The 12,105-nt window shown below is 38.4% G+C and overlaps 1 protein-coding gene across 2 annotated transcripts; it reads right to left on the reverse strand.

Annotated features, from left to right (window-relative positions):
* Positions 1–2,763: 2,763 nt before the first annotated feature.
* Positions 2,764–6,487, reverse strand: LOC132164147 (E3 ubiquitin-protein ligase RSL1-like). Of its 2 annotated transcripts, XM_059574580.1 has the most exons (4): positions 5,629–6,487; positions 5,272–5,325; positions 4,556–5,058; positions 2,764–3,068 (listed from the first exon to the last, which is right to left on the reverse strand). In XM_059574580.1, exons 1-4 carry the CDS (start codon positions 6,391–6,393, stop codon positions 2,879–2,881), a joined length of 1,512 nt encoding a protein of 503 aa, XP_059430563.1. In that variant the 5' UTR covers positions 6,394–6,487; the 3' UTR covers positions 2,764–2,878. The 2 variants fall into 2 exon arrangements, with proteins under 2 accessions (XP_059430563.1, XP_059430562.1); XM_059574579.1 differs by having other exon boundaries at positions 4,556–5,325.
* Positions 6,488–12,105: the final 5,618 nt, after the last annotated feature.

Here is a 12,105-nt window from a genome sequence, read left to right on the forward strand (position 1 = left end):
GGCTCCATGGGGGTGGCTCGATACCCACTGGGGGTGGTTTCGGCCACCCCCTTGGGCACCCAGGGGGTGGCTCGGCCACCCCCATCCGGCCAGATGGCCACCCCCAATTTTTTTTCCTTTTTTTTTTTTTTTTTAATTTAAAAAAAAAATTAAGTAAGTGCCACGTGTCAACATTTGATTGGTCCACGTGGAATTCCGTTAGGTCAACTAACGGATGGACAAACTTGGTCATTTATCAAAACCACAAGGACCTCCTAAGATAAAAATGAAATCTCAAAGGGGGTAAAAATAAAGTTGTTAAACCCCAGGGGGTATGAGGTATTTAACCCTTAAAAAAAAAAAAAAAAAAAAAATTGTAGAAAAATCTCTCTCTTCCTAATCCTGCTAGATTTTGTTTTGTTTTGTTTTTTGTTAAATTTTTTTGAGTTAATATTTAGTTTCTAATGCCTCAAAATTTATTTTTGGATTTAAAACTAAAATCTAGGGGTGGAAGGATAACCCTTTAGGGATGGTATTACTTAAAAGAGATTTTATCCTCCTAAATTTAGTGCTAATAACTCAAATTTGAATTTTCCTTTAATATCTCTATTCTTCAATTTAAAAAACAATTTTTTTTAAAAAAAAAGAGGTGTCTGACGCTTGGCTGCCTCAAAAATCTCAATTCCTAGCCGTAGATACTTAGGTACCCTTAGGGTTTAGTAAATTTAGGGTTTAGTATTTTTAGTTATATTTATTTTTTTTAGGACATGTGGCATTTTTGTATGGCGACACGAGGTAGTCCATTAGTTTGGGTTGACAGAATATGACGAAAGTATTAAGTTAGTCTTTTCCCATAAGTCAAATACCATTTTTGATATGATTTGAAACTTAAGTGCGAAAAAATAAAAGAGTGAAAAATTAGGTATTAAAAAGATAATTAACCCTTAAGAATTTGATGAAAATTTAATTAGTATACCCAACCTTTGTTGGGATGTATCTCTACTCCCATTGAAGTGTGTAGAGTAGAGTCGCCCTATGTAGAGCCTTTGTGGGAGTAGATCTCCCTCCCCTAATAGAGGCATGCCGGGGTGGATCCCCAACCCCGCATAGGTGAGCAAGAATGGAATCGTCCCTATTTGTGTTGTTGTAGGAGAGGATAAAAAAAACTCAACATTCTTTCAATTTTGTCAAAGAGTTAACGTAAGAGTGTATTTGCAATACTAGTTATTTGTAATATTTGCAACCAAATCTGTAAAATGCGAATATCACTTAAATAATTCGCATATATATTGTGTTTTTACTAACCGCATTTGCACAGTTATTGCGGTTATTAAATGAGATTATTAAGTAATGAGTCCTATTTTAGTCTCTTGAACTTTTTTTTGAGTCTATTATAACATACTTTAAATGATTTTAAGAATAATTTAGACCGATTTTTAGTATTTTGGACTTGTTTTAACTTTTTTTTCAAGCCCTAACGTTTGAAAATATATTGATCTCACATTGCTTTTGTCTTTTTGTCCCAGGGAGTGATTGAATTGTGAAGAAAAAAAAAAAAAAAAAAAAAAACTTAAACAATGTAAACATAACATACACCTAATCCAAAGCGACGTTGTTTTGGTGAATTCATTAAATATAATATACAACATATATTATGTATAAATGGTATGCATAATAACCGCATTCGCATACCCTAAAATCGCTACCCACATCCACATATGCAAATAATCGCTTTTATTAACCATATCCACATCATACACCCCATGTTAGAGCAACATTTTAGTCTTGTATCCTTCAAATTCAATTGTACTTAATGCTACTTTCAAGATAGAGATCAAGTTTCCTTATTTTATCATGAGAATTAGTGGTTTTTTTTCCACACCCTTAGTGGTGTTTAGCCGCCGGAGGAGGTATGGCCTCCATCCTGCTCCCCTCTCCTTCCTTTTTTTCTTTTTTTGGTGTCCTTATTTGGTCGTTTTTCTCCTCTCCCCGCCATCCACAACACCGCAAACCGATAGCCTCCTCACCTTCCACCGCCCACCCTCACCACCTCTCCAGATTTGCTGCACCTTGTCATCCTCGTCTCTCAACTTCTACCGCTCATGGGTTTTGCTTACTTTTTAGATTTAGTTTCAAAACTAGATCTACTTTCCTTAGTCATCCCCGCCCACCACCTTCCCCAGTGTTGCAACGCCACCATCAGCGCTTAGATCTGACACCCACACGATCCACGCGCCAGCAAGAGCATAGCCCTTGCCGCTCATGCTCCTCCAACTGCGTGCCTAATGCTGAAGTTCAGATCATTGTTGTAGGTTTTTTTTTTTTTTTTTTTTTTTTTTTGTTTTCTTGTATTTTCTGTTTCTGCTATGTTTTGTTTTATTTTCTGTTTCTTGTGGGTTATTGTTTCCCTAATCTGAAGTAGTTTGATCTTGTGGAGGAAACTTTTGTTGTCGACTCTCATCCTTCAACGACTCCTATCCAGATTTCTACAGTGCATTTCCTGCAACTACCTCTTAATTGAGGTAGTTGTATTCACTGCTTGAGACTCTTAATTGAGTCATTTGGCCGTTTGTCCACCGCCTTGTGTGGCCTTTGGAAAGACTTGACTTATTTATGATTCATCTAAATCATGAATGAAACCATTGTCTATACTTTGTTACTATTACTGTTATCAATTATGTATTGTATTTTATCGTTTGGGTTTGTTGTTGTTCGATCCCATGAAACTCGCTTTCTCTTATTTGAATAAAAAATAATAAAATAATAAAATAAAACTGTACTTGATGCTTTTCTTACCCATTCTTTCATTATCCCCAAGAAAAGATGATTAAATGAATAAATTTGAGGCAAGCAGTTCCAAACAAGAGAGAGAGAGAGAGAGAGAAGAGTAGATATCAATTTAAAAGTACTGATCTGAATAATCAGAGTCATAGTACTCGTCCTCTTCGCCTTCTCCCTCATCTTCTTCTTCATCGAAGTCTCTGTCCTGGTCAATCCAAATGTGGTCCTCATCCCAGAGTGGACAAGAACACGTTGCTTGTTTGTTCTTCCACTCAGCTCCACAAGTATAGCAGAACTCGTACCCACATCTGAAACACAATGAAAGCATACGCAGCAATTAATCAATTACAAAATGAAACCATAAATAGAAAACTAAAATTGTTTTAATTAGGCTTCTGCTCCAAGTAGGAAATCACTAATAAATATGCAGACCACAACCTTTAATTGCATGACCCCTCTAATTACCTCTCAATTTGCAATGTCTTCCCAAACATGACCGAAAAATGTTTTTTATTTTTTAATCCAAGGGCATAATTGTATTTCTACACAGATGATAAGTGGTAACCTGTGAATATACTAGAGCAACAAGATGATAGTAAAATGTCCAGGAAACCTTATCCCAACTATCAGGAATTGACTACATGAATCCATTGAAGTTATTCAGTTCTATCCACAATCTTTTAATGCATTGAATCGAAGGCCATCAAGCCTTTTTTAATTCTCAATCTACCTTCTTTTCTCGCATTCTTCTGTCCTACTGCCTCTGACTTGGGTCCCCGGTGCACAATGACAAAACAATCTCAAGCACCTTATTCTCATTCTCATTTGAGCTACATTTTTATAAACATGCTCCTCGATGGCTAAGATTCCTGTTAACATACAAAGCTAGCTAGCCTTGTACTCCCCTTATTAGAATTCTAAGTTAAGATAGAAAATGGTTATCATGATCAAACAACAGCTCAAGATGTGAACCTCCAAGTCAGCCACCGAAATCTGTTTTTACAAGCAACCCTCTTCTCAGGTCTGACCTTATGCTGGTGTAAATAAACACTTAGCATCCTAAAGGTATGTGTTAGTGAATGTTGAGTAAGCTTGGTCACTTGCAATTTAACACCAACCCCACCAAAAAAAAATACCACCTATTTTGCAATGTCTCCCAAACTTCAAAAATATGTATCCTACTAATCTACCACACCCGTTCAATTATCTCATATGCTAGAATTTTCTGTTAAATCATAACAGAAGCAAAAATGACAAAAATGCCTTTTCATGAAATAAAAAATTCCAGAAAAAAAAATAAATAAATAAAAAAGAAGAAAAACATGACCGAAGACTAGGCCGTGGGTCCGGGTCAGTTCACTGAATTTTTTTTAAGGGCATACTTGTATTTTTCATAAATTATATAGGTAACGAACATTTTACATCACGTGATACATTAACCATCTAAGTTAACAGAAAATTTAACTGGCAAGAAGCTAAATAAAAACGCTTGGTAGTTTTGAAGTTTGGGGGACATTATAAATTGAGTGATACCGTAAGTATAGTTTATACAAGAAAAAAGATCCGAGTTATGTAATTAAGATCATGTCCACTTGGCCTCAAAGCAAGAGGTATGTGACCTTCTAAACTTATACTCCTCTTCCCTCACAAAATTTTGCTACTTACAATGAGTGTAGTCCACAAGCCCAATAGTCCTCCAATGGATTAAACGACAAATGAATAAATAGAGAGAGGCTAAATATTAAAAAGAAAAGCTATAATAAGAGCATAGGCTGACAAGGATAAAATGGGCTACCTGCAAGTCATGTGGTAGCAACCTTCAGCAAGTTCAATCATATGGTTGCACTTGACACACTGGCGCCACAGATTTCTTGTTGCAAGAGACTTCAGCTTCACATCTTCTGCAGGGGGATGAGGGTTTAACAGTTTATAAGCATGGCATGTCATGTTACTGTGCCAAGGGACCTTGCAATTGATACAAAAAAGGGCATGACATTTCAGGCATTTCCTGGCTCCAGATCGTTCAACAGCCATAAAATCTTTGGCGTATTCTAAAACATCACTTTTTGACATTAGCGTTGAACATCTTGGATATGGGCAATAAATTCTCTCTGTTGCGGGTATTGAAGCTTCCCTTATGCGTAGCCTCATGATCTCTATTGACTTAGGTGCCAAGAACTTTCTGCAGCTGTCAACAAGAAGCTCTGATTTACAGCCTTCGTGAGGGCATTTGGGCACCATCCCGTGAAGTAACTTCACTTCTACATGCTGTTTCATACATGACAAGCAATACCGGTGCTGGCAGCCATCAACCAAGAACATCTTACTAACATCAGTATCTTCTAAACAAATTACACAAGTCTCATTCACATGCTTGCCACGGCTAGATTCTGCAGGTATGCTAACCTGAGACTCTATGGCTTCTCTTGCAAGTTTAAACACAAATTTAATATCATTTCGTGCCACCAACTTGGGGTTGCAATATATAAATTTTCTCTGAAGAAGTGTCACCTGATTTACTAGCAATGCAACCTTGCGCTGCTTTGGTGGCCATCTCCCACTAACCTGCATTTGTAAAATACAATGTCAGCAATCTCAATCAGAAGGCATATTAAAGTTTAAGATTATGAAACATTTTGAGAATAAAACATAATTATACCATACAAAAGACATTATAGAAAAAAGACATTATAGAAAAAACTCTGATCAACAAAAATGTGGTCGGAGTAGTGATTATTATAACATTATTGGACTCATAATCGCAGGCTTGACTTTTGGATTCCCCAGATGTTTTATCTCGCCAACATAAATAACACAATGCCAGATATAATAATTCATAAACCAGCGAGGCAAAGAAGAGAGACTCACAAATTGGTAGAGCGGGTAGTAGTCGCAATAAAAGGTGATCCGCTTCAAATCCAAAGAAAGAGCCGCATTAAGCCCCTCGATCAAAGCTTTGGCATGGGCGCCGATCTTGCTCATTCCGTTGCCCACCAAGGGCTTCCTCACCTCTAATAGTAGATTATCCCTCGGATCGCATATCGCTACGCCTAACCCAGCCAGCAAGGCGTCCTCGCCCCTAACCCTTTCCTCGCTCACCAGCCCCTTGGTGTACAATATGAAAACGTCGTTGTCGTCGTCGTCGTCTTCGTCGTCGTCGTCGTCGTTCTCCTCCACGGCCTTCGAATTCGAGCACCCCTCTCCGGAGCCGAAGGGTTTTTCGTAGTTATCGCCCCACTCAATCCAGTCGTCCTCCGGAATCCTCATAATCTGGCGCGCGACCCTGTCGTCGTGGATCCGACGGTCGAGATCCTCTCTGATTCTGCGCATCTCAGCCGCGCTTACTTCACGATCCTTGATTTCCTGTTCGCACTTCGCGAGCTCATCGGTCAGGTGTGCAGCGAAACCCGAAACGCCGCCTTTTGGAAGCTCGAGAATTGGATTCGAGGACGATGAAGTGGAAGTAGAAGTGGAGGGTTGGACGGCGAGGGAAGCGGCGAGGGCCTCTTCGAGTTGGAGCAGGTAGGCGAGGTCGTGGTCGGACTCGAGGGATTCGGCGGCCATGAGCTCGTGGCGTTGCTCGGAGAGCAGCGAGCGAAAGTCCTCGTGGTCCGGTGATTCTCCGTAGGTCATCGAAGATTTTGGGGGACGAAATTACGATAAAGGCCAAGTGATTGAGTTGGTGTAGGATTCGAAACTAGGTAGTTGTAATTAGCGCCTTTAGCTCCGTCAGTTTCCAACAAATTACGTATTCGTATCCCTGCGACTTTCGAAATAGAAATAGTGAGGACTGTTCATTCAATATGAAAGATTCCGGACTGAGCCTGCATTAATAATAAAATACTATTACAATTAAAAAACATAATAATAAAAATTGACTCTCCTAGTCCTAGTCCAGATGGCCGACAATACAAGGGGAATGGCTCGTACTTATGATGCTAATTTTGGTTGGTCTAATCAGTGGCGGAGCCAGCCTTTTCATATTGAAGGGGCTGTTAAACTAAAAAAAAATTTCTTAATTTTTTTTTGTTTTTCACCGTGTAATGAATTGGTACTTTTTTTATATTTTTTCTTCTTTTTCTAATCACTGGTACTTAAATACAATGATGAATTGAGCTTAGAATTGTGTCAAATTCTCCAGTTAAATGTTTAAATTCTAACAACCAATATTCTCAATAGTTAATAACAAAAATATTTAAATTACAAGACCACTTGGATTAGGAATTGAACTAGAGTACTAACCTCAAAAAGTGTGACATGCGTTAAGTTATTTTGCACCTCGTTAATTAACATCATATTTTCATATGTGATGACGCAATTCAGAATCAAACTCCAATAAATTAATATAAAATTCATTGACAATAAACTAATATCAAATTTACATACCAAAACCCCTAATTTAATAAAGTCGAAATTGAGAGAGTATCTGATTGAAGAAATTGAGAGGGACTAAACCAGAGGGAGAAGAGAAAGGGAGAGAAGAAGCCGGAAGCTTGAGAAAGGGAGGAAAAAAAAAAACAAAAGAAAGAGAGTGGATGGTGGGAGACAAAGAAATAAAGTAAATATTATAAAACAAAGTGAGTGGTGGGGAAGGAGAAAATAAAAATAAAACAAAATACAAAAAGGAGAAAGAGGAAGTTGGCGGAGAAGGTGGGAAAAGAAGAAAAATGAGAAAAAGAAAGGAAAAAGAAGGCTGAAGCGCCAGATTTGAGAAGCTAAGGAGTAATGGAGGAGTTTAAAAAATTCCACGTAGGGGCCGTGGCCACCTCTGGCCTCCATGTGGCTCCGCCACTGGGTCTAACCAAATCTGTTGGCAGCGTCCTTCCCTTGTTGCTAACTGGGCAACCCCCTACTACATCTACATGTATATAGACTACAGTATTTTTCAGTGGTGAAAATGGTCAGTAATAAGTACCAGCTAGTTGCTTTTAAAGGTGGTTAGTAAAAATCGCTAACTGTTTAAGCGGTTTTAAGTTTTTTTAAAATTACACACACACACACACACACACTATATATATATATATATATATATATATATATATATATCATTTTTGTGTTTTAAAAATAGGACTGTAAATGAGCAGACACACTCGACAGCTCGCTCGATACCCGCTCGGTTAAGCTCGATCCAAACTCGTGCTTGACACTATACAAGCTCGCTTGTTACTATTAAAACTCGCTCGATTAGCTAGTAATACATATCCGGCTCACTCAATTAAACTCGACGGGGCTCGTGAATTCAACTCGTTTAAGTTGAGATCGCGGGACTCACCCGGCTCGTTAGTTCGACCCATTAGCTTGTTCGCGGATCTTGTGTGTATATGTATATATATATATATATACAAAATATATTATATATTACAAAAAAGAATTATATAAATTTACATACGTACATTAGTAATTAAGTAATATATGTTATATAGGTTATTTAATATTTATATATGTGTATGTATTAATTAACATATTAACTAGTTAGTTCATATACTCACGGAAGGGCTGACTTGGAGGATGAGAGATGGGAACAAAATTAGTATATGGTCTGATAAATGGACACCCACGACAACTGGTGGTTTTCTTCACTCTCCAGTTTGTATCCTAGCCAGGGATGCCAAGGTGAGTGAGTTGCGGGATAGGGACACCAATTGGTGGAACACAACTTTAGTCCATGAATTGTTTACAGCAAAGGAAGCGAGCCTTATCTACAGCATGGCGGTTTGCCCACATAGAGGGGAGGATCGAATGGTATGGAAATGCAGCAAGACTAGAGAATACACAATTCGTAGCGCATACCATCTTGCCAAGGAAAAATATGAAGTGGATAATGGCAGCTGTTTAGACAGGGACAAAAACAATCCTTTGTGGAAGGCCATATGGAAGATAGGTGGCCCCCCCAACAGTGAAGATGTTCCTTTGGAAGGCCTGGAGTGATATCTTACCCATCAAAGAGAAACTATTCAAGAAGCATATCACACTTGACCCACTTGGCCCAATCTACAATTTGGAGGTCAAAACAACGGGGCACATCCTATGGAGTTTCCCATCTGCCCGTGATATATGGTCCAAATGCACTATCAAGGTGCAAAAGAGCCCCAGTGAAGAAACTGACTTTATAAGTATTCTTGAGCACTTGCTGAAAAGAACCACAACAAAGGAGCTACAACTGGCAGTGATTATTGTACGATAAATATGGCATAGGAGGAATGCCGTAGTATTCGGTGGGAAGTTCACAAGCCCAAAAGCCATACTCCGCTTGGCAATGGAACAAGTGGAAGATTTCTCCAAGGCTGAAGCGCAACCTGACAATTCACGACTCAAACCAAGGAAGCCTGTCTCTATACCTTGGTAGAAGCCACCTACAAGAGTGGTCAAAGCGAACTGGGACGATTGTGTCAACAAGATTGGGTGGAAGATAGGGATTGGCATTATTATTAGAGACCATGAGGGAGGGGTGATAGCCATGCTATGCAAAACGAAGGGCTATATCCAAGACCCAGCCATGGCGGAAGCGATAGCAACACACCGAGGGGCAAAATTCATTGCTTTGTTCGGTATATGGAGACTCATCTTGGAAGGAGATGCACTCCAGGTTGTCCAAGCTTTTCACACAAAAGGAGGAGGGTGGGGACCGTACGGGCATATAATCTAGGATGCTCAACGTCTGCTGGGACAATTCCAGGAATGCACGGTGGCTCATATACATCAGGAGGCTAACAAGGATGCACACAAACTTGCCAAGCTTGCACTCTCTCTAGGGGAGGATAAAGTCTGGAGAGATGATTTTCCTATTTGTATGCAAGACTATGTATTCATGGATTAAGGCTGATTTTATCAATGAACTTTGGAGTACCTTTTCAAAAAAAAACTAGTTAGTTCATAAACGAGCATATTATCTAGTTAATTGATATATATTAAGTAAATATAATTAACTATAGGTTACTCAATATTTATATGTATGTTGTTATATATTAGTATTAACATAGTAACTAGTAACTAGTTAGTTAATAATTAAAAGACAGCATTTTCTTGTGGTCTCTCGCTTCCACCAGCACCACCTTAGGACGGTGTTTCAAGTATCAACATAATTATCTCTCTCGTTAGGGTTTCTCTCTCGATTTCTAGAGATTTTCGAAACTGCTAGTGGGGAGTGTTTGTCTCCAACCAGTTCCGAGACGAGGAGGTTGATAGTGAATCTAGTGGGAGCATCAATAGAACCAATGGCAGAAGGTTTTTCGCTTACAAAAGGGGAACATATAGGGATTTCGATCACCAAAGATGACATTGCGGAGGTCAAGGAACATGGAGCCAATTGCCTGATAGGAAAGCTCTGGACAGAGAAGAAGATCAACAACGAGGCTTTCAATTAAAACTGTTGTTCCACAATTACCTACCTAAATTAATAGGCAAATAACTAGATGTTTTACCCACAAGTGCACGAGGTCAACATAGTAGCATAGTGTGCAAATACGGGGTCATTCCCACGAGGACTGTTGAATCTTGTCTAAATTAAATTCCCAAAGTAAAATAAAACAAAGATTGGATTTGAATTGATAATGATAAAAAGGTAGGGCTTTGATATCCACCACTAATTATATTAAGCTAATATATCAATATGCCAATGTTTTGATCAAGTTATGTCTATCTAATGTTTGTCAACCTAAGGGCATGGGTGTATACTCCTTAAGCTATAGATTTTCCTAAGTAACGAGTTAGGCATGGGTGTATACTCTAACTCTTTTCTTTCCTAAAGGATTTAGCATGGTATATACTAAATTGTTCTTTAGAAAGACATATGTTTTATGGAAATCGACAAACACATGAGGCCTCGGGCATGGGTGTATACTCCCGGTTTCCCATGTTGATTAACCCAAGAATCCGGTGTGGATATCTTTTGTTACTTATGTTAAACCCAGGACTCGGTCATCCAAATTGATTTAACTAACTAGTCCATACCACATGCACATGTTGATCAGGCACACACATATGAGGAATTCATGAAACTAGGTATTAATCAAGTTAGATATCATAACAAGATCATCACAAAGGTGCCAATATTGAATATTAACAAAACATAACTAGGTCTTCAATCTAGCCCTACTAATTAAATTAGTTACACATAAAGTTGATGTTAAACATCTTCATAGAATAAAAGAAAAGAAAGGAAAAGAATACACCCGAAACTCAAACTTGAAGAGCTCCTATTCTTCTTCTTACAAAGCATACCTATTCTAGAAGCTTAAGGGTCTATTTATAGGCTTTAGAAGTACTTAACAAACTAGTAAACCTAGGAATTTCATAGGGTTTCAAAACCTATTACAATTGGAAGTTGGAAAACCCTAATATGGAAAGAAAGACACTCTGGCCGCCACTTGATATGTCTTTTGCGCACGGGTGCGATCGATCGCAACCCGTGTGTGCTCGATCGCAGGTCTGCGATCGAGCCTCTTCTGTTCTGCGCTCGAACGCTGATTGCCTGCTTCATGCTGTGTCTTCTCTAGTACTGCGCTCGATCGCAGGGAACCTGTGATCGATCGCAGTGTCAGGGGCTCCCATTTTTCCCATCTTCTCTCTTTGAGCCCAAATCTTCCAGATTTTCTTAATTTTCTTCCAAAAGCCTACAAAAGTGTGGAAAACACAAAAATGAATTAAAATGACCTAATTAACTAAAACCAAAGGATTAATACATGTAAGTTAAGGGCTTAAAATATGAATATTTTAGCACTTAACACACCCCCAAACTTACATATTGCTAGTCCCTTAGCAATACACGACTGAAAACAAAATGGAAAAATAGAAAACAAAAAGATAAATCCATCTTTCGTGGGATGTACGATTACATTTAGCATATGCAACAAACCTTTTAAACCCCTAGGAATTCCCTAGTGGACGAGTAAAGTCTCATGAGGGTTTTCCAGAAATGTTACCACAAACATCATGCAAGAGTTCATGTTATTCCAAAAATTAAAGCATCACTTCAAGATTATGATTTTTATTCATAAGCAAACTTAAAAAGATGAACTCCATCTTCACAATGAATTGGAATCACAAAATTGAATTACTTACAAAGGACATGCTAAAACATCACAAGTTTGAAAACAGTGTAAAGTGAATTAGCACAAAATTATGAGACTTCCAAATCTTTCCAACATGTAATGTCTCAATATCTCAAATTTCATTGAAATTCCTATTAGAATGACAACAATGGCATATTTCTTTTTCTTCTTTTCTCTCCTCTTTTTTTTGGTCAGGTTGTGCAATGTTGGTTCCTTTAAGCTTTCTAATTGACCCTTGTAGCGAGTGTTAAGTCAATGACTCCCAAACCAAGTGGTTTTAGGGCATTAGGTGTAG

The sequence above is a fragment of the Corylus avellana genome, chromosome ca10 (assembly GCF_901000735.1).
Source record: "Corylus avellana chromosome ca10, CavTom2PMs-1.0".
Taxonomy (NCBI): Eukaryota; Viridiplantae; Streptophyta; class Magnoliopsida; order Fagales; family Betulaceae; genus Corylus; species Corylus avellana.

Coding starts and splice junctions, on each gene's coding strand:
- LOC132164147 (XM_059574579.1), bottom strand. CDS start 6,393: ATGACCTACGGAGAATCACCGGACCACGAGGACTTTCGCTCGCTGCTC. Junction 5,326..5,628: donor ACTACCCGCTCTACCAATTT/GTGAGTCTCTCT, acceptor TTACAAATGCAG/GTTAGTGGGAGATGGCCACC. Junction 3,069..4,555: donor TGCTACCACATGACTTGCAG/GTAGCCCATTTT, acceptor ATTGTGTTTCAG/ATGTGGGTACGAGTTCTGCT.